Source organism: Boleophthalmus pectinirostris, unplaced genomic scaffold (assembly GCF_026225935.1).
Source record: "Boleophthalmus pectinirostris isolate CB_2022bp ecotype Guang Dong unplaced genomic scaffold, ASM2622593v1 HiC_scaffold_23, whole genome shotgun sequence".
Lineage (NCBI taxonomy): Eukaryota > Metazoa > Chordata > Actinopteri > Gobiiformes > Gobiidae > Boleophthalmus > Boleophthalmus pectinirostris.
This window is the reverse complement of record NW_026571207.1, coordinates 7,077,999-7,101,741: the sequence shown is the minus strand read 5'-3', so window position 1 is coordinate 7,101,741 and position 23,743 is coordinate 7,077,999. Positions and strand designations below refer to the sequence as shown.

At 39.5% G+C, this 23,743-nt stretch overlaps 1 protein-coding gene across 1 annotated transcript; it reads right to left on the bottom strand.

Moving 5' to 3' along the window:
• Positions 1 to 7,488: 7,488 nt before the first annotated feature.
• LOC110153721 (eukaryotic translation initiation factor 4E-1A-like) lies at positions 7,489 to 20,510 on the bottom strand. Its single transcript, XM_020917639.2, has 7 exons — positions 20,421 to 20,510; positions 17,646 to 17,749; positions 16,935 to 17,030; positions 16,793 to 16,856; positions 10,546 to 10,659; positions 10,241 to 10,380; positions 7,489 to 7,993 (listed from the first exon to the last, which is right to left on the bottom strand). Exons 1-7 carry the CDS (start codon positions 20,436 to 20,438, stop codon positions 7,879 to 7,881), a joined length of 651 nt encoding a protein of 216 aa, XP_020773298.1. The 5' UTR covers positions 20,439 to 20,510; the 3' UTR covers positions 7,489 to 7,878.
• Between the last annotated feature and the right edge of the window lie 3,233 nt (positions 20,511 to 23,743).

Here is a 23,743-nt window from a genome sequence, read left to right as displayed (position 1 = left end):
TCATTTGCAGACTAACAAAAAGGCTTTCCGCACAGTTAAGAATTTTGATGAGACCAAAACAGACTTTATAATCCATATCCGGAAGAGGAAATGACACTGGGTTCTTTATGTCGGTGCATTTTGGGTTTTTAAGCTGTGCAGAAGTAGTTTTTAGTTTGTCACGGTCAGGGTTGGGAAGTAACAAATACATTATGAATACAAAAAATACATATTCATCATGCAGGCTTCACACTATACAATACAACTGAGAAAATTAGAAAATAATCATCTTGCAGAGCGTACATGTGCAATTGTTTCTTTCTCTAATTAATAATAATTGTGAGTTATAAATGGTTAAACAAACATTAAGATACTTTAATTTCATGTTGTATTTTTTTTCACTACAATCAAGGATACACACTTCTCCAGTACTTAACAAATGTGAGTCTGGTCACAGGTGAATTTCTCAAAGTTCAGATGGGTGTGACATGCACGGTCTGTCTGTATCAAAACTAACATGGCTGCTTACGAAGAAAAAAGAAAGGAAACAGTACAGATTTCTGCAGAATGAATGAGCAAAGCACTAAACTGTCAATCTGGTATGAGAAATATCATTTTGTTCAATCCAATCCAGTCCACTTTATTTATTTTGTACATTTTATACACATGACAGTTTCCAAAGTGCTGCACAGACAAATTGACACAATAAAAGACAGTAAAGCTGAAATAAAAACAATAAATAAAAAGTGTTAAAATGCTTAAAGCTAAAAATGATAAGAAAAAAAGAGAGTATTCCAGAGTTTAGTTAGGCCAGTGTTAAAAGCAGACGCAAGTGAAGATATTCTGGCTCTAATTGCAGCAACCTTATTGTTAAAAAATAAAAGGAAATGTTCACACTTCTCACATGTCATTTCCAAAGTGGTGGATGGACTGGGGTTACACAGTAAAGTAAGTGGCTTTTATAAAGTAAAAGTAAATAAGTACAATAACACAAAAAACGACATTTTGTGATAAATCAAACATTCCCTATACAACTAAACAATAACTCTAATGGGATAAAGATAAATTAAAGAAAATACAAATGCTCAAAGGCCGAGACAAACTGGTAGCTACACAACAAAGATGATAGGTCAATAACAACCTTTAGTGTCTCAAACACACAATTCACACTTAGGAAACAGAGGACAACAAGAACCACATCAATCACAGAGTGTGGTGAACTGAAACTGAAATCCAGCCGCCAGGAGAGTCACGCACACAGCACTTTTGTTGGATGAGAGTTTGGCAGAACAGGAAGGGGATTGGAGGAACGGGACGTCAATCCTCCAACCACGGCATGACGAACATCGGAGTCAGCCCAACAGCGACTTGACCACAGCCCACCAATCAGGTGTCAGGTACCACACAGCATATGCAAATATGGAAGGCACAAGTGATGAAACAAACGGGGAGTGTCAGCCGAGGCAGAGCCAGACCGTGAGCCGTAATAGGGGTTTATTGATACTTTCTAAAATCAGGTCTGAGAAATATGTTGTATTTTCACTATTAACAGTGTTATGATATAGTCTCCTGCTGTCTTTAAGAATTTGGTGAGATTCTTCCAAGTTATCACTTTTCCACCTGCTGCTTTTTCACCGCTCTATGGCACTTGCGCCTGGCTGTGCGTGCCGCTTCACTGAGCCATGGCTGTTGTCTGGGTGTAGAATGCATGGTTTTCAGTGAAGAAACATTGTCCAATACATCGCAGCAGGTCGAAATGAAGGAGTTCATTAATTCCTCGGGACCCACAGATGCACTCGGGTCAAAAGATTTTGTAAAAAGAGGGGAAAAGTTAGCAGCAGTCTCTGGCTTTATAGAGCAACTCTGGTGCACAGGACCAGTCAGTCTCATGTCACTGTGCATTTTAACTGAGATTCAGGAGCAGGACCACGCCCCGACCGCCCTCTCCTCCTCACCAGCGACCCACAACTCTCCTCCACCACACCTCTAATTTCCCAGAAGCCTATTTGTAGCAGCCTTTCCCATCATCCCAGTTTGTCTCAGCTAACAGGACCCCACCCTCCCACCCCCTATCTCGTTCGTCTTTCAGCCATAAGACGCCACGTGGGGGGTCCCATTCCAGCTGGGCCAGTTGAAGATTGAGACGGAGCCCTCACCTCGACTCAACCCAGCCATCTCTGCCCCACCTCGTACATTATCAGTAAACTTCTTCGCTCTGTTGTTATTGGCATGGTCTTTGCTAGTGAATTGTTCAATATTTGCCTCACCACAACACAGACTACCAAACCCACAGGCAGTGATACAGTCGCGGTGAAGTACTGCAGTGATACAACTGACTGAAATTGTCATTTAAACCACCAAACTGTCCAAACACAATGAAAACACTTCATATTTACACACATTGGGTGCAGCCATCTCGAATTTTGACTCAGAATCCTTGCTCGGTGTACTTTTTCCGCCACCGAGGTCCGGGTCGCAGAAAAGCAACTTCCTCGGAAAACTGTTTCAGAAGGATAATCGAAAGCAGGGAGAGATGTAATGAGACCACCCCCACCCAGAACACTCCCGTTACATTTGTTGCCCAAAGAGTTGACGGTGTAACGTAATATTATTCATTATCGTTTTTACACTCTGTTGGAGAATGAGTTGCAGAGTGTAGGGGCAGAGATGCAGAAGGTTCTCTCAGCCTGCACGGAGGTGAGACAGGGGCCAGGGCTGGAGGAGGGCGGGGGTGTGCTGAGGAGGAGGAGGAGGAGGTCAATGAGGCAGGAGAGTCCAGCTCATGAAGATGGATCAGACGTTTCATATTTCACACATGTAGATGATCCAGAGCAGAACCTCAGTGAGCTGCTAAATGAACAGGACACACTCCAGCGGACAGTGTCATTAGAGGCAGAGTGCTCATGTCCGTGGTGTGGAGGGAGCGCGGCGGGCTAATGTGTCAGAGCTGCGTGGGGGTGGAGCTAATCAAGGAGGCTGGCTGTTCAGAGTCTTCCCTGACACTTCACCCATCTGTATGAATGCCCGATACTGTAATTGGTGCTGCTCAGAGTTGCCATAAGAAATAACCTCAGAAAGCTGCGGAGGGCCCAGAACATTTGTTTACATAACACACATTGTTTTTGAAAATGCATAGATATTATTTTCTATAGTGTATTCTACAATGACATGACATTTTACTACTTATACTGTAAGGATGTATTTAAAACCCCAGTATGTGAAATGTATTGTATTAGTATTTATTATACTGAAAAACACACTGCAAAAACACTTAACCACAATTTAAGATATAAACATTATTAATTATCTGTCCGTGCACCAAGATCATTTCACTTGACAAATTATCTTAAAATAAACTACAGTATTTTTTAAACTATAAGTCACACTTTTTTTTTTTTTCTGGTTTGGATGGCCCTGCGACTTATACTCTGGTGTGACTTATATATTAAAATTTTTACACTGAAAGGCTCAAGAGGGTGCTCTAATCTTGTGTGTCAGTATCTGCTGCTCTCATTACTCCTGTACCACTGTCACTTAGCTCTACTGCGCATGTCTCCTGTGGTAAAAGCCACTGTCCTGCTGCAAGTAGTGACATATTCAGCAAAAAACGGTAATTGTGCAGCAGAAAGAAAGTTTGGAATGAGTGAGAAACTTGTGACACAGGGAGGATACGCCATGCAACTTTCCTGGAAGTCATTGGATGGATCGACAAAGCCTGGACTTCAGTGACAACCAAAACCATCCTGTCGGGATTCAGAAAGGCTGGAATAATTCTACCTGGAACTGATGCTCAGTCTGATGACACCTACACAGAAGATGAAGCGGCGCTCTGTTTACCTCTGGAGGTCATGCAGAAGTGACACTGAGGATGAAGAATTCAATGGATTTAGTGATTTGGAGTGAGATCAAGAGTTTGGTAAACTTATGTTCTGTTGTTAATGCTATAGTTATTTAAATAACTGTTCATATTTGACGTAAACATACTAGATGCCTTCTCTGTTCTATTGTTATTACTATAACTTGTCTTTCAAGATGAGATGTCGGTACCTGGTCTCTGATTTTATAAATACATTTCCTCCAAAAAGTGTGACTTATAGTCCTGTGCAACTTATGTTTTTTTTCTTCATTATGTATTTTTAACTTATTAACTTATACTCTGGAGCGACTTATTGTCCAGAAAATATGGTACCTCTAGACTAGAATAAGTGGTCTCAGAAGTAACAAGTAGATAATAAATCTGAAAAAAGCTTGGCCAGATCACAGAAATTTGCAGTGTATGACTATGAGTGGGCTTGCATCTCCATGAACCTGACTAATATGGTCTGGAGGAGGGCCTCCTCCTTCTTGTCTCCATGGAAATGTTTCTTTGGCTATTATATTCCACAGCAAGGCATAAAATGTATCTATCTCCATGGAGAATTTTCTGAAGTATTGCATTAACTTTCTATTTCCACTTTCCATGCAGATGACATGCCATTTCCCACGAGGTACACAGCAAAAAATAAAATGTTAAATAAGATAATATAGTAAATAAATGTTTTAATCATGTAGTAATATCTTGATTTGAGTATTTCAGCTGTCTGAAAATAAGATTTACCAATAAAACAAACACAAAATGTTTTATGTTTTACTAAAACAAATGCTACTGTAATGAGGAAAAAAATGTATTTGTTCTTTTGGTAAATCTTATTTTAAGACTTTTATACTCAAATAACTACCACCTGGTTCAAGCACTTATTAACTTCATTATCTTATTTAACATTTAATTTTTTGCAGCTGAAAACTAATATTCTGAGCACTCGGGCCTCTATAGGCTCTATTCATACACCACAAACCAAGAAGATGTATGGAAACATGCGATTACAACTTCTGGCGGGCTGGGTTTATAGTAGTAAAACCTAGGAAAAATTAGAAAATGCCCCAGTTTTTATCATCTAAATGTCATTGTAGTTTTCTTCATCTAAATGTCATTGTAGCCGTTATGTTCGGCTAATCAACAATTACAACCATAACTCAGTTTTCATCATTTCCCCACTGACACACAACTCCGAGTGCACTGACTACATGCGATTAGAAGAGATGAGGATGAAAAAATTCTAGATGATTCCAAACAGCACACATGTATGCAGTCTTCATTTTACCACTGATCACATTTACTTCAACGGGTTTGATCACAGTCGGTCGGCAAGCCCAGTGTCAGGAACTACACCGGAAGAAGCATGAATGAATCAAAATACAACCCTGTGTAAGTTAGGGGCAAAACCAATAGAGTACACAAGGATAGAAGGTTATAAAAAACCTACTGGAGTCAGGCACTAAAGTTTATCTTGGCCCAAACATAAGAACATTTATAATCAGATGGAATTTCTATAGAGCAGGGGTCTCCAACCTGTAGCTCGGGAGCTACCAGTAGCTGGCCACCCCCTTCAAAGCAGCTCGCCAAAAGATTTTGAAATTATCAAATTGTGTTGATGAATAACTTTATTTTTTATGCACATAAAGCATATGTCTCAACAATTAGTAGTAATGTAAAGTGGCAATTATTTTATTCCCCAACCTCCCCCTCCCATTACTCTCCTCCACTGTCTTCAGTGGAAAATAAATAATTCTAATAAAATAAAATATAAAAAAAAAAAAAAATAAGATGAAGAATTAAATAAATAAATATAGGAAAAAGAAGGAAATACTTTTTTTTTTTTAATAACAAAAATTTGGTTAATAACATGCCTATAACTATTGTAAATGTACAATTCTGAAACCCAACATTTTGAACTAATAAATGCACAGTGGTTTGTTTCATAGGGTCTAACTGTACCCAAAGTCTCGCCCTCTTTCTTATAATTGTCTCAGTTTTTGCAGCCTCTAAAATAAGTAGCTCTCCGGCATTTTTGTATAGTAAAGGAGCGCATCAGAGGAAAAAGGTTGGTGATCCCTGATATAGACAATCTTCTGCAGCTGTGTTTGACTGAGGTGAAATCATCAGTGGAGTGCTGCTGACACCTGGAGGAAGTCAGGAGAAATGCATCATCAATATCTACTATAAAATCAAACATTAAAGATTTTGGCCCTTCAAATGAGCAGTGTGAGATGGTAAAAAAATAAAATAAAATAATAATACTACTAATAATAATAATAAAGTTGATATTTCACCAAAATCTAAACTATGTTTTTTAATCCATACCATGCACAAATATATCTAGTTTTTTTATTTATTTTTTTTTTTTTTACTTATTCAGTTTCATGATTTATCTATGTAATTTTAAAATGATTTTATTATGACAAATGTTTCAAATCACATAATTGAATAAGAATGCCTGTCTTTTTTGCCATAAAATAAATAACATTGTAGTTCTGAACTAAGGCGTAGAGTATAAAAGGTCTCTACTGACATCCTGTGGATTATTGGAGAAATGTGTTTTACTTTTACTGATCAAAAGTTTTAATGCCAGTGAAATATGGTATGTATGTAGTGCAACCAAAAGGAATAATGGTTAAAAAAAAAAAAAAGAAAAAGTGTTAAAAATACAATTAACTTGAACTTTGACTAAATTTGACAGTATGGGCAGAACACTAAACAAGTGCAAAAACTAGCAGCCCCATATAGACCTGCAGAAGGGACCAGAACCTTTCGCCTTGGGAAAAATTGCTCAGACAGTCTGTGTTCAGAGTGTGAAGGGTCGGCTGTGATCGGACTCCTGCCCACGAATCCTGGAGACGTACAGGTCCTAGTAGCAGTTGTTTAAAGATCCTGTATTGTGCCACATTGACACTTGTGTGCTTGAAATTTGTATCATCTCCTCAAAAACAGACCTGGAGATGTGTTTTGTTTCATTCACACATTTGAGTAACCCTTTATTACTAGTCTGTCTACATCTGCAAAGCTCAAAATGCCCTGCTCCACCTTGTGATGTCATGAAGCCGTAGTTTTCAAATTAGCATCTTAATTTTACCTTTTGTTCAGTAGTTTGGCAATTCCAGAGCTGAAATCATCCAAATGATTCTAGTGAAGGTGTATGGAGTTTAAAAACACAGTGAAGCACTTCCTGTATAACCAATATAACATAGAATAATAGCGTAATGGCATTTTATATACTGGGGTTCCCACTTTCTCACTGACAAAATTTCAAAACTTTTCCATGACTTTATGACCTAAAGTGAATTTTCCATGACTTTACAGCGCCTACATGTGTAGAATTGAGCAGACTTTATGGGCTAAAAATGAAATGTTAACCCTTTCCACTCACCTTATGGTTTGGGATTATAGTTTTTTTGTTTTTTTCTTACATTCAAAATACTGTCAGTGCATTTATTGTCATCTCTTTTAAACAAAAGGAGCACACGTTTGGAAATAAGATATCATTAAGCTATTATGATTAACAGAACACTGTAGTTGTGTGAAAGAGATACTAAAATTTCATGACTTTTCCAGGATTTCCATGACCGTGGGAACCCTGTATATACTGATTTTTACACAATACTATACTATCATAAAATATAGGCCAAAACATGTTATGAATGTTACTTTTATTTACATCTGGTTTATGTTCACAGAAAATGGGAATAAGGCACTCAAAGATTTTTTTTCCCTTGCCACCTATAGACAGACTTACAGCCCAAGTTTCAGTACAGGCTCTAAAGTAAAATACTGCATATTCAGGTACATCTAATGTCACTTCCAAATCCTGTGTAGTCAATAAACAAAAGAATAATTTCAAGTAAACTTAACACAAGCTTTTCTCATCTTTGTTCAGGATCAAGAATCAACTAATACTTCAGAACGGTGTATCAGAACTTTAATATATTAACCTCCCATTTTAGAGAACACTTATAAAACAAACAAAAGGAGGAAGTCCAAAGAAATGTGCAGTTGGAGTTGTGCGAGTTGTGTGCACGGTGTGATCATGCCACAAACTTGTTCTTGGTGGTGGAGCTGCTCTTGATGGCTGTGTCTGCGTGAGACTGGTACCCGATGATCACTTTAGGAGGCACTCCTAACCTCTCCTTGTACACGCGCCTGCAAGTGGAAAATGGGTATCAATTAAGAAAACAAACAAACCAAAAAATAAACGCTAAGACCCTTTCCCAAAGCATTCCTACTCCTGCTGTGACGTCCCCTTTGGAGGCTCTTCGAGTTTAATGGCGGACGCTCATTCAGTGGTGTATTATAACGCCATCTTCTGTGTAGTTTAGTATTTGTGCTGCATAAATATTGTGACAGTGTTAAAATAAAATATAGTCTCCTTAATATTCCAGTCTACACCAGTGTCCTATTACAGTTAGCTTAGTGTAAAACTCTCTTTACTAGTGACGAACAAATAAGGCACAACGCTCACCAAAAGGCAATTTTTGTACATTTGTCCTGGATTTTTTTTCTTAATTTTGCAATTAAATCTCCCCATTTTACCCCTTAATCAAGTGTTAGACATCCTTTTTTCTTCAGTACAACCTGTTATTTCACAATCCGCTGCTGTAGTTGTGTCACATGGCTGTAATAAAAGCTACAGGACCAATACAAATAAAATAAAAAAATAATAATAAAAATAAAAAAGAAATAATACAATTCACACTTTCCATGCAAACCACACAGCAAACATGTATAAAGAACTTTTAGGACATACAAAATGCTTAATATAGGGCCTTAGCTACAAAAGTGCAAAACTATGAAGTCTGTAAGTAAACTAAAAATATCCTTATTGCCCTCAAAACAAAACAAAAGTGCAGTCGCCCCTTTACTTTCCTGGTGTCAGTCATGGAAACAGCTCGTGTCAGGTCCAGGGCACAGAGCCACATCACTTCCTACATTTCCATAGAATTTATTATATTTGGATTTGTTCATTTTGACTGAAATAAACCTTTCAAATAAAAATAGCAAGGGATATGTTCAATTACACAGACCAAGATGCGTAATTTTCCATTTATTTGAGAAATAACTGCACATAGAGCAGCTTTTTAAATTGTTGCGAACAGTTGCTCAGAGCAGTCGATCATTTTGACTCACTACACCAGGGGTGGGCAAACTTTTTGGCTCACAGTCCACATAGGGTCCTAAAATTTGACTGAAGGGCCGGACAGAACATTACATGTTAAGAGCTCGGCTCCATTGCACTTGTATTAACGCTCATGTAGAACATATTCTGCACTACGTGCTACAACTTTGATGCACAAGTTTCAGAACACATGAAAAGTGAATAGGTCTGCACCACTACAAGCAACAGGCGAGCGTGAGTCCTGAGCGATCAGATCTCATTGAAAAACAGAGCCCATGCAACAAGGCTACACGCGTAAACACCTACACGTGCAGTAAAACCAAACTTCTTAAACATTCCATGTGTTAAGATTTGTAACACAGCATCTGTAAATCTTTTGACATTGCTTTTAACCCACACAAAATGGAAACAGTGCAGCCTTATGTCTTGAACACTTCTACTTCACTCGTGGTCCAAATATGCCGCCCGAAAATGACTCCTGTCACTTTTCCATAAAGCATCTGCGGCCAACATGATAAGCCGCACCTCAATGTGTATATATATATATACACTCTTTGGCAAATTTGGGCCATTCAAAATGGACTGAGCGCATGCATTTGGCAGAAAAAGTTCCTATTGGACACTCGTTTTCCCAGCGTCATCAGAAAGCGTGCATGTGACAGGATAATGCTGGAAATATGTTCAGAAAGCCGAAAGTGTCAGCTTTAAGGAAAAACTAAATTTCTATCTTTTATGGTTGGAAAGTTATGTGCGGTTATGTAAAATATGTCAGTCAGTATCGTACACAATACTGTCGGTCTGGAAGGGTTAATCATTTTATAATCACCTCATTTTGACCCTATAACCTATAAAGATGATAGATGACGTTCATAGTACAGATTCAGATCAGCCTGATTATATCATCTTATCAGTGTCATCAATTAAAAAAAAGTCTAATATATTTATCTTGCTTCAAAACTTTCCAAACCCAAATAACTGCACCTTTCTTCTCAGCAGCCCTTTATCTTTAATTTATAAATGCTTAGCTGACCTTATTAATGACTAAATTATGAGGCTTACATTTCTACATAAACCTAAACAAGCATGGAAATACACTTGCACGTGGGGCTGCTGTCCTGTGTTACGCTGGATCATTTTGGACAGCACTATCCTTCATTGGGAGGCACAAATCCCAGTGTTAGGGCAAAGGAAAGAAGAGCAAGCCATTTGGGAAAGGCCCTAAGAGTGCTTTATCGTCCGATGGGCAACCTCAGTGCGGTGTGGTAGTGTCTTACCCTATGTGTGTGATGGCCTCCTTGTTCTCGTAGTCCGTGGTCCAGATGGCGATCTTGTCTCCTTTGGCGCGCACGTTGATGACCGCTCCACACACGTCGCTGCTGTAGTCGTCAAAAGCCTCTCCCACCAGGCACAGGAGCTGAGCACAAAGGGGAGGCTGGGGTCAATTTGTATCATTTAAGACAGGGACTCAAAAAGGCATAGGAACATTTTGGGCATAACCGTCTTATAAAAATCTACTGAAAGCTTTAATATGCCTGCCATGTAGTGTAATGTTCTGTATATAAGCCTGTGTCCTACGCACAGTCTCGAGCCAGAAGTGGTCCAGGTCGGCTTTGCGCTGCTGCTTGGACAGAGTGATGAGCCAGCGGCCTCCTCTGCGGTTCCTCTCATCCTCCCACATGGGTTCGATGCCATCCTGCACCAACAACCAAGAGCAACACATGTCAACACGAGCTCCTACTGACAACTGCGTTTTTGTCATTAATTAAAAGAAGGCAGGAGACGGTGGAGATTAAAACTACATCAGTCAGTTCTGACCAACTGATGAACACTACATTTCTGTTTCAGGCCAGTATTTCACAAATCTTTTACACCAAGCACCACGTAATATAAACCAGATCTAAACCTGGCCTATACCTGGTCTAAATTAGGGCCAATGTGAGATTAAAACATGGATAAAGTACTGTATTTTTCAGACTATAAGTCGCTCCAGATATAAGTAGCACCAGTCAACAAATGCGTAATGAACAAGAAAAAACATATATAAGTCACACCGGACTATAAGTTGCACTTTTTGGGGGAAATTTATTTTATAAAATCAGAGACCAGGAACTGACATTTCATCTTGAAAGGCAAGCTATAGTAACAACAGGCTGTCAACAGGCTGTTAACATCACATATGAACAGTTCTTCAGATAACTATAGAACAACAGAACAACTTTACCAAACTCTCCATCTCACCCCAAATCACTAAATCCACTGAATTCTTCATCCTCAGTGTCACTTCTGAGCAACTCTGTGACCTCTGGAGGTAAATGGAGTGCCGCTTCCTCTTCTGCGTGGCCATCCTCAGACTCAGCATCAGTTCCAGTTACAATTATTCTGGCCTTTCTGAATCCTGACAGGATGGTTTCTGTTGTCACTGAAGTCCAGGCTTTGTCACCCCATCCTATGACTTCCAGGAAAGTTGCATATCTCACCCTCCCAGTTGTCTCAAGTTTTTCTTTCACGCCAAACTTTCTTTCTGCTGCTGGATTACTGTTTTCTGCTGCATATTTTGCTACTTGCAGCTTGTAATCTGCAAAATATGATTTTCTTTTTGGGGCATTTGTGTTCAATCCTCTCAGTTGTCTTTATAAGTTTGTTTAAAGTTTCAGTGGTACAGAAGTAATTAGATCGACTGACATGATACAGACAGGACAGCGGCTCTTTCTGCAGGAGACAAGCGCAGTAGAGTGAAGTGACAGTGGTACAGGAGGAACAGGAGCGGCAGACACTGGCACCCAAGCCTAGAGTGCCCTCCAGCAACTGTCAGTGTGAAAATTTTAATATGTAAGTCGCAGCACCAACTAAACCATGAAAAAAAAGTGCAACTTAAAGTCTAAAAAATATGATAGTTCTAAATAATGCTTCTCCAAAAGGACAATTTGTCTCAAACTAAAACAAATACTCAAACAGCAGAAGCCCTAAACACCACTAAAAGGTACACAAATAAACACTGCTCTTTGCCATGTCTGGAACATGTGGCATAATTGGTACTAAAGAGGTGAAAAATAAACTTACTTAGCTAAATTTGTTTCTCATAGATTAAATTTTAGACAAATCCAAGAAAAAGTATAATTTGTATATAAAAGTACAATTACATTAAAATATTGATATCAACTCAAATGTACAAAAACAAATGGAGATAGTGTAAATTCAAAGTAGAAGCTCTAACTTCGCTTCCATCTACCTCAGACGCCTCAGACATCACCACCTCACTCCCACCTCCTCCTCATCCAATCAGCCCAGTTCACCCAGTTTTAAACCCCCATTGCAGATACCCGGCTGCTTCGGTTTGTGCTACGTAACACCTCCACCCCAGCACCACCTCATCCTCTCATTGTCCCCTACACTCTCTTCGGCCTCAACTCTACCATCTCCAGTGCCCAGTTCTATTAGTGGAGCAGATGAGGTCTCCAAACCACAAGAATCGTTCAGTTAGTGGTACAAGCACCAAATTTCTCACATTTAGCTAGCATCATGCTCTTTTAGAAAAACCCCTTTGCCACCTGAAATATTCAACATTGTGGCCATTTTTCAAGATGGCCGACCAAACAACTGATTTCACATAAGTATGAGCTAAAAGACAATAAGTCATCATGTTCTTAATCAAAATTATTGGAATAAATCACAAATTTGCAAATATATACATATACAGTAATGCAATGTCAGGTATTCAACAAATTTTACATCAAAATATATTTCATTTTGCACAAAATTCATTAAATTTTCTCAGAATTTGAAACCAGAAGTATCCCAATAACCATTTGGGAAGAAGAAAGAAGAAATTAAAACATGAGCAAAATTAAAATAAAATGCAACATATTGACATAGGTTAATTTCAGAAATAGAGCCATTAAAATATAACCATTCATAGAGCTGTATGTGCTCAGGAACTAACAAAAAAACACAATAACGTTTTTTGTTTTTTTTTTCATTTTTGTTAAACTTTGCTTATTGACCTTAATCATTGCAACTGCAACCACAAAGCTGTGTGCAATTTAAACCCAGATGAAAACATTTACACCTACCACAACAGTCTCCTTTACAACCACATTTGGTCAATTGTTGACAGCTTTGACTAATATATAATACTATATACTATACTAATACATACTACACTAATAATATATTATACCCACTATTCTTTGGGTTGCATGAATAATGAGTTGGAGAACACTTAAGATCCTAATTTTTGTCATTCTGACAAAGGCAACATTTACTCCAGTCAGTTTTTGTTGCAATGCTGAGTTTAGATTTTGACAACAGTTTAGGCTGAGGGGCTGTCCTTTTACCACCTTACCATTCATTTTATTGTTTCAATTAGCACATTTGTGTATGGGATACAACTAGGTTCAAGCTATTTTGCTCTACACCTGGCCCGATCGTTCATCCAGTGCCATTTCAGTCCCGTGCGATTTGTGCACCATCCAGGTAACAAAAGCCCTATTACCCTTAGCTTGACTCTCCCGCGCTGGCACATCCTGTCAATTCAGGTACAGCTATCTAACTTTAATACTACAACTAATATTAGTATAACTAATACTAAAACTACTAGCTGGTGTATTTACAGGGATAATTAGATAGCATTTGGGACACTACATCATGCTACATTAACTACATTAAATATTAGAATGTTAGTAACACTACATAGTCGACACTGAACCCCATGCTGAGTTTCACAGCAGCAGAGTCACCAGCATGCCCTGGTTGTGCTACAATCCCACCCATTCTAGAATAAACACATATATATTCTAACAAAAACATATTTTAGCACATTGGTACTACATATATTTAATATTTCTTCAGGTAAGTTTCAATAAGATTTGTCCATGAGATTTCTTTCTACTGTGTGTTATTATTTAATGACATTTAATTGTAGATATTATAAATATAATGAAAGTTGATAAATAACCATCAAAAATGATTTGATGAATAATTTCACTCAAAATAGAAATAATTAAATAACAAACCTATGCTTCGACATTTATACATATATTGTTATATATAGTTATTATACATATATATACCATCTTGGATATTTTTGGTGGCTAATGGGCTTTTCATAAAGACCATGTTATTATCCATCTCCACTCCAAATTTGATGCTTGTACCACAAACTGAACAATTATTTCAACTACCAGCTCCACTATATAGACACTAGCTTACAGATACTATGCTTGTATAAAATGTAATATTACTGAAAGGAATGAAGGATCTACTGGGGTTTTCATATGGTCTGCCGTATTTTCTGTAACAAGGATTAATATAGTTGAGTCTCAGTACATCCAAGACGGTTGTAATTAACAAGCCAGCGGCTAGGTCAGGAATCAGAACACACTTGTAGGTTGTAGGCCAAGCAATAATGTGTCCTACCACAATTATGCAGATGACACTCAGATCTACGTCTCTCTGGCAGCAGGAGACTATGGACCAGTGGACTCACTTGGTCATTGCATCCAACAGATCAGTGTGTGGATGCAAAACAACTTTCTCCAGCTAAACTCTGACAAGACTGAAGTCATAGTGTTTGGTCCACAAAAACAAAGGGACAGTGTCAGCAGTCACCTCCAGTCTCTCTCTCTAAAACCTTCAAATCAGGCAAGAAATCTAGGGGTAATAATGGACTCAGACTTGAACTTTAACAGCCACATCAAATCAATAACATCTGCAGCCTTTTACCATCTAAAAAACATAGCAAAAATCAAAGGTTTACTGTCTAAATCAGACTTGGAGAAACTTATCCATGCGTTTGTCTCCAGTAGTTCCCGTTTACGTGACTTCCGTGACTGCGATACCGAACTTTTGCACCGGGTACGTACTGAACTAGGACTGATCCAGGTCCGAGACCAGATCGAGACCAGAGCGGGACTGAGAGCGGGACTGAGACCGGGACCAGACCAGGACCAGAGCGGGACCAGACCGGGACCAGAGCGGGACTGAGACCGAGACCACACCGGGACCAGAGCGGGACCAGAGCGGGACCAGAACGGACTCAGAGTTTTGACTCCGAGCCTCCACGGGGTCCGAGCCTCAGCTTCGAGCTCCGGCCCTGCCGTGGGCTCTGAGCCTCCGGACTGGTCCGGTCTGGTCCTGGTCTTGTCTCGGTCTCGGTCTCAGGCCCGCTCTGGTCCCGGTCTGGTCCCAGTCTCACCGCATACGGACTGAATCAGGACAGATCCAGGTCCGAGACCAGACCGGGACCAGAGCAGGACTGAGACCGGGACAGAGCTGCTCTGGTCCTCCGCGCTCAAGAACCGCGGCTGGTTCCGAGGTGGTGCAAAGCCTCCGACTGACACATTCACACCAATGAAAATGAATCAAACTAAGAGCTTTTGGTTCAAATGGACCAGGTCCGGGACCAGACCGGGACCAAAGCGCTACTGAGACTGGGACCAGACCAGGACCAGAGCGGGACTGAGACCGGGACCAGACCAGGACCAGAGCGGGACTGAGACCGGGACCAGACCAGGACCAGACCGGGACCAGAGCGGGCCTGAGACCGAGACCGAGACAAGACCGGGACCAGACCGGAGGCTCAGAGCCCACGGCAGGGCCGGAGTCTCAGTCCCGCCCTCGGTCTCAGCCCTGGTCCCGGTCTCAGTCCCGCTGGTCCCGGTCTCAGTCCCGCCCTGGTCCCGGTCTCAGTCCCGCCCTGGTCCCGGTCTCAGTCTCAGTCACGGTCTCAGTCCCGCCCTGGTCCCGGTCTCAGTCCCGCCCTGGTCAGGTGGTCCCCTCAGTCCCGCCCTGGTCCCGGTCTCAGTCCCGGTCTCAGGTCCCGGTCTCAGTCCCCTGGTCCCGGTCTCAGTCCCCCTCTGGTCCCGGTCTCAGTCCCGCTCTGGTCCCGGTCTCAGTCCCGCTCTGGTCCCGGTCTCAGTCCCGCTCTGGTCCCGGTCTCAGTCCCGCTCTGGTCCCGGTCTCAGTCCCGGTCTCAGTCCCGCTCTGGTCTCGATCTGGTCTCGGACCTGGATCAGTCCTAGTTCAGTACGTACCCGGTGCAAAAGTTCGGTATCGCAGTCACGGAAGTCACGTAAACGGGAAACGGCCGTTATCCGTTTTTTCCATTCTTCATTTAAACACAAAATCGAAAACTGAAAAAACGAATCGTTATCCGTTTTTTCATTTTGGTTTTGGAGACAAATAACGAAGAAAACTGTTGTTTTTTCGTTTTCTTATTTTTAGTTTTATATTGAAAAACGAATGAACGAATGATACACGGATTGAATTGTGCTATACAAATAAACTTAACTTGCCTTGCCTTGCCTAGGCCGCGCACCGGCCAATCAGTGAAGAGCTGTGAAGCCATGACGTCAAACTCAAACTTTTGTGGTACAGCACAACAGTAAACAAAGCAGTCGAGATGGATGTAGACAAAGACAGACATTCTGCGTTGGCAAAGATTCCCGAGATCGAGAATTTAAAGCCAGAACAAAGGGAATGTTTAGTGAATTTTATCAAGGGGAAAGATGTTATTGCCCTACTTCCTACAGGATTTGGCGCATTATATGTCACGACCAAATAGCAGGGACTGGTTAAATAAAAAAAGCACCTGCCTACCATCAAGCGAAGGAATCCTAAAGCTGCGAGATCAGACGGTTTCCACAAAGTGAAACTGGCTGATCAATCAGACTACTAATTAACCACTTCATGGTTTGAACTTTGAATATACTCCACGTTATGCTTTTATGTCTGAGGGACTACAGTGTCATTTTATTATTGTCTCTCCATTTTATAATCACCATATTGCCCTGCCCTCATGATGACAAATACATGCACAACAGGCTGACCTTAAAGAGGGAGTAGTCACAGCCGGATGTGAGGTTACTGGACAGCTGGATGTGGTTGTACAGTCTGTGGACAGAGCAGGACATTTTAATAACACAGACTCTCAGTCAATCAGAGAACAGAAGAGAAAACCGCACTGCTCACGCCCAGAAGTCTTCTACAGTGTGAAACTTGGAGATGAGCCGGAGGTTGGCCTGCCACGTCTTACTTTTGTCATTTTTGAAAAACCAAAGGGCCCACCTGCAAACAACAGGACACTTATTACACAGCTGTGGTAGCTCTAATACAGTTTTTGTTCTTTGTAGTAAATATTTTTGAAAAGTTAGCCATTTAAGATGTGGAAATTGTTCTAATAATTGAATACAGCATTTTTGTTTAACACCTTTTGGCATGTTTGTGTGATTCAAAAGCATTGTTAAATGATGCACTGTGTAACTTTTCTGCTAGATGGGTCATATGCATGGAGTTATAATATTGCTCTAGCTGGAATGAACTGTATTAAACTTGTCCATACGTGACACTAACAGGCCAAGTTACAGGTCAGATCTGTGGAGAGGTGACTCCATACACAGTAAATAGCATTTTATACATAAACTGATGTATTAAAGTTAGCAATAAAACACCAGTTGAACTGAATAAATGCAAGACAGAAGTAGGTTTTATGCCACACTGTGGAATATTCGAGGCAAAAAAAAAAAAACATTGCCATGGAGACAAGCAGAATAGTTGAGGAGTGCATTTTCATTTTCCAAGAAGTTGATATCGTCTCAAGCACACATCCAGGCAAAAAAATAAATAAAAATTACACACACACACATACATACACTAAAATGTACAAATTCACATTGAACATACCTGTTTTGAAGTGGGTGCTTGATGTACGCCTCTGGACTGACAACTTTTGGAGCAGCTTTTTCACACTTCTCCTTTTTTGGATTTGTAGGAACTGTGGTTGACACCTACAATGGCAAAACAAAACTACAGTGAATTTAATTAACCTTTTGGCCCATTGAAATGTTATGTTATTCATTACTGACACAATTTCACTGACAAATGTGACAGTTGTTTAGAAATGAATAAATTTTTTTTTTATCAAGAAACAATCTGTCTTGACGAAGGAACAGTGGTAACTTAACACTTTTAATACTTTATGTTTTACTGTAACTCAACTTATTGTGAACATTTTGTGGCATTTAGACAGTCAACAGAACTAAATAATTTTACATTAACAATCAACTTTATTACTCGAAAACATCAATTGGTTGTTTTCAGATTCTAGAAAGTGATTATTATGACCAGATGGGGGGACATGAGACATTGGGACATTCCTCGATAAATGGCTGGGTTATTAATGACAACACAACATTACAGATCAATAATACTGAATAGAGATGGGGCATTTGTTAAGATGTTTGTTGTAATACAGTGAATTATTTTGTCTACCCTCAAATATGAATGATCAGGTTCAACATTTTGGACATTTCCTGGCAATGCACAATGTAATCCCCCCATCTGTGAGTATAACATCACCGTCTAGAATCTGAAAAACACCAATTGATTACAAGTTTTGCCATGAAATATCCGAAAGACAAGTTGAATCTGAACATTTCTATTTCTGAATAGAGCCACAAACTCAGTGTATCACTACAAAAATCTGCAACAATATTAATTTTAACTGCACGTCTGTTTTAAGTATTGCAATCTGAAACCCAGCAATACATTTTTGACTCCGAGATGCTCTTTGTAACTATGCCAACAGTTATCCAATTATTGTGAATATTTCTGTAGCATGTATACAGTAAACAGAACTAATTAAAAACTTAATCATCAGCTTAATTACCCCAAACTGTCAATAAGATTTTTTTTTTCAACTGTCTCTGTAGTGTAAATAGTGAAAAGTTTGCTCTGTGCCAAGTTAAAAACAACATTTGACAACATTTTCCACATGAAACTTAACCAAAACTATTTAATACTCAGTCTAAGATAGGGTAACCAGATTTTCAAAACCAAAAGCTCTGTTGGTAATAATAAAATTGTGAAATGAGAGTATAGTACAGTCACATTTCCTTTGTGGTTTGGTCATTTTTAAGCATGCTTCACTGTATTTTATCTAAATTCACAACTTGTGTCTCTTTACTGTTGGGCAGGGACCAAATTGGTCAAAAATGGGGACACATGGGACATTTCGTTTATAAAATGATGATGATGAGTGTCTGGAGTAGGGATGGGCATTCGATGAAATTTTCTTAATCGATCGTTGGAAGAATTAACGATCGATTATCGATTAATCATTAACGTTTTTATATTAAAATGATCATCATTATTATTACTATCTGCACTACTAATCTGCATAAATAAATTCAATTTTACGACATATAAACCGTAACGACTCTAGAGCCACATCAATCCGTTTGACATTATAATGTGTTTAATTCAGTTCTGAGCAACTCTCACAGAAACGAAACTTAAAACCGCATCGCCAATTTGCATAAACTAAGAAGATAAAACTACAGCTCTTGTGTCGCTGATGCGGTCAATTTCTGTCGGATTAAAAGACATGATTCAGTGGAATACAGGTTAGTGTGACCATATTTGCGTTTGTCAAAACCAGGACACCGTACGGGGGGTGGGAGGTCGGGACTCGTCATCGACATTGCGCGACTCTCACCTGGTAAAGCTTTTTCATACTGGACACCGAAACATATGTTCCTGCTTTGTACACTGTGCACATGGACTCACACTTGTCCCGAACGCAACGGAAAGTGTGGAATTTCTTATACAAATCATTGTTAAATACACATTTGTGCTTCGGTACGCTGCAGACTGACCGACTGTTTGTGTCTCGCTCCTTCTGAGTGCAGAGAGACACATGTACGGACCCCTGTTTGGTCACGCTACGCACAGCAACCTACATTCGGTTTGTCGATTAAAATTAACGTAATCGATGAAATTCTTAATGATCAATTATCGATTAATCATGCCCATCCCTAGTCTGGAGAAAGTGTGATGTTCTGCTTGAATAAACTGAATGATGATTTTGATAAAGGATGGGGATTTTAAGGTGCTGAGTGAACTGGGTGTGAATGAGGATACAGAATTGTTATGATGCTCCGGTCATTATAAAGACATTCTCTTTATATGGTTGATTTTATGAACAATAACATTAATCCGCCCAAGGACTACAGTACAAGTGGAAATTAGCGCTGGGGCTAAAACCTGGCACAATGCATCTCTATTGTTAAGGTTAATGTATATTATGCACTGTCCCTGTGTCAAATAAATAAACTAAACTGGGACAAATCAACGGTTTTGGATAAATTTGCTGGGACAGGGGACGCAAAAGTGGGCCTTCCGGGTAAATAGGTACGTCTGGCAACTCTAAATCGTGCATATGTGCAAAACTACCAAACATTGCAATTAGGCTACTGTTATTTAAATTTTGAAAGCGTTTATATTTGTGCAAAGTAGTTTCTGTTGTGAAGTGAACGTGGACCGGGGCGCGTCTTTTCAAACGCCGGTATTACGCGTAACCGTAGCTGGATTAGGAGGGGATAAACAGCTCAATAAATGACTAGCTAAGTGATAATTAAAATCTTTTGTTTGGATGTGTAAAGTTAGGGATGCACTCACCACCAGAGCGGTCGCCATCTTCTGTGATCTCGCACTTTTGGAGCTTGAGTTCAAATACTGATTGGAGCCATTGGAGCAGGTGGGTTTCGGCACGGCGCATGCGCGTACACAGCTGGAACACTTCCTTTTTTGAACAATAATTTATCGATCATTTTTTTCTGTAATTCTATAATATAATTTTTTTAGTAAAATTTTACTACACTAAAATAAAAGCTTATTGTTATCAGTTTTAATCGTTTTATTTATTTTGGTAAATATATATATATATATATATATATATATATATATATATATATATATATATATATATAGGTAAAAGTAAATATTTACTTAAATTATAGACCTAAACAGTTTCCACAAAATCCTTATCTGCTATACTTAAACAGCCTTTCATTGTAATGAATATTTCCAGTAGGGACGGGCACGTTAACGCGTTAACTTTGCGTTAACTAATTAAGTCATTAACGCCGACAATTATTTTAACGCCGTTAACGCAGTTTTTTATTATTTATTTATTTTATTGTAAACGTCTGTTTCTCACTGGCTTTTATTGTGAAAAAGTCCACCGCGAGCGTTTCTTTAAGTTTGACGTCTTTTCTTTACACTTTTTTCACTTTTTTCTGACCACGTGAGATGCAGCGGCTCCGGCCGCGGGCTCCGGCTCCGGCCGCGGACTCCGTTAGTTCAGTGCTGGAGTCACTGATTTACCCAGATACCACTGGAAGAAAAAATGTGATTGGTCCATTTCCATTCCATTATATTAACCCTTTGTTTCCTAAGAAATATCAGTCCAAGTTTGTAACACTGATCTAGAAATTATTACTAGTGTAGTGTTCATTACTCACAGCATAAAAAATATTCAATAAATATATTAGTAGTACAAACGTCCATTCAGTATTTTTTCTTGAGCCTTCACTGAATGCCTTGAAGGCTCTGAGGTTCCCCTGTGAAAGAAATGCTGTTTGCACAACAAATGTGTGGCTCTTTCATGTACATTTCCAATAAAAGAGCGCTATACTCTACTTTTTAATTCATTAATTGATTTTGCGTATAACATGCGATTAATCGTGATTAATCGCTCAAACTCATGTGATTAATCGCTAATAAAAAATATATATTTTTGCCCAGCCCTAATTTTCAGTAATCTACAAGTGTATACATAGGCCTATTTTACCATTTATTCTTACAGAAGGCAAGTTGATTTGTATAGCACAATTTGTACACAAAGTAATTCTAAGTGCTTTATAGGATAAGAAATATATTAAAATCCCAATATAAACTAATCAAAATATAAATAATCATCATAAAATAAAAAATGAGAGAGACATTAAATTAGAGAGAAGAGTGAAGAATGAAAACTTTTCAGTCATATGCAGCTAAACAGAACTGTTTTGAGCCTGGATTTAAACAAAGTCAGAGACAAAGTAGAGATCTGTCTCACATGTTCAGACTCTTCCAGGTTTTAGCTGCATGAATTTCAAATGCTGACTCCCCGTGTTTAGTCCTGACTCTGGGCACCAGCAGGAGGTCGGTCCCTGGGCTCCTCAGAGTGTGAGATGGTTCATATGGCACTAACATGTCACAGATGTACTTTGGTGCTCGGCCATGCAGAGCTGCTTTAAAGTCTCTGAGCCACAGGATCCAGTGCAGAGACCTGAGCACAGGACTTATGTGCTTTTTCGAGTCAAGATCCGAGCTGCAGTGTTCTGGATGTTCTGCAGTGTCTCACAGCTCGTTTGGAGAGAACAGTGAGCAGACCATTATAGTAGTCTAACCTATTGGAGACAAACATATGGATAAGTCTCTCCACGTCTGCTTTAGACAGTAAACCTTTGATTTTTGCTGTTTTAGATGGTAAAAGGCTGCAGATGTTATTGATTTGATTGTGGCTGTTAAAGTTTAAGTCTGAGTCCATTATTACCTTTAGATTTCTAGCCTGATTTGAAGGTTTTAGAGAGAGAGACTGGAGGTGACTGCTGACATTGTCTCTTTGTTTCATGGGCCAAAGACTGTGACTTCAGTCTTGTCAGAGTTTAGCTGGAGAAAGTTGTTTTGCATCCACACACTGATCTGTTGGATGCAGTGGCAGAGTGAGTCCACTATGGTAGGATACATTATTGCTGCGTATTAACTGCTCTAACAGCACCCCACAGGTCAGGGTCATGTGATCTGAGACACAGTTTCCAATTTCAACAAATACTTCCTGTCCTCTAGATAGGACTTGATCCAATTTAGTGCAGCACCAGAGATGCCCAGCCAGTCCTCTAGTCTCTGTAAGAGGATCCCATGATCGACAGTGTCAAAAGCAGCACTCAGATCTAACAGGATCAAGACTGAGACTTTGCCTGCATCAGTGTTCAGGCGGATGTCATTTGTCACCTTGATAAGAGCAGTCTCAGTGCTGTGGTGGGCTCTAAAATCTGACTGGAAAACATCAAAGGAGTTGTTCAATTGGAGAAAGTTTGTAAGCTGTTGGTAAACAGCTTTTTCATGGACTTTGCCAAAAAACAGCAGATTTGGGATGAGTCGGAAATTGTTCAGTACTGTGGCATGAAGACTGCTCTTCTTTAGGAGAGGCTTAATGGCCGCAGTTTTCAAAGCTCGTGGGAATGTTCCAGATTGAAGTGACGTTAACTATATGAGTGAACAAACTGTTGAGGACGGACTTCAGAAATCTAGTGGGGAACACATCGGGGCAGCGTGCATATGGACTCAGACTGGTGACGATCTTTAAGACAGTTTTATCAGTTACAGGTGCGAAGTGGCTCTGCTTTAAGTGTCTCTGTGGCCGCATGCTTGTTATTTGCGTTGTGGAATTGATGACATTTTTAGTGCCGTGAACCTTGAGAGGCTTGTGAGTTAGTCACTCTCACCTTTTTTGTTGAAAATCAAACACCTAAAGAGGACCATGAACGTTTGGTACTGATCAGTCCTGAAAATGTGCTGTTTAAATCCATTTGGTATTTTTCAACAGTGTTTCCCAATATGTGCATTGTGTCACCATTATAACTGCTGAACATTTCTGTATATACTGTGGTCCAAAGCAAGAAAAATGTTGTGGTTTTTTTGCAGAAATTCAATTTAAAATAAAAAAAAAGCTTTTGGACATCAGCCATCTAATGCTGCTGAACATTCAACCACAGAGATACATGCCACTGCAAAATATCAGTAAGACAGAACCACTGCACTCCAGTACACTGCTGGAATAATGTGTTTAAATAACTATATGTGCATTTAAATTTGACCAAAAAAGAAGCAATTAGCAATAGTCAGTCGCATCCATAAAGTCCAGTGAATGACAAAACAAAATAACCACACACACA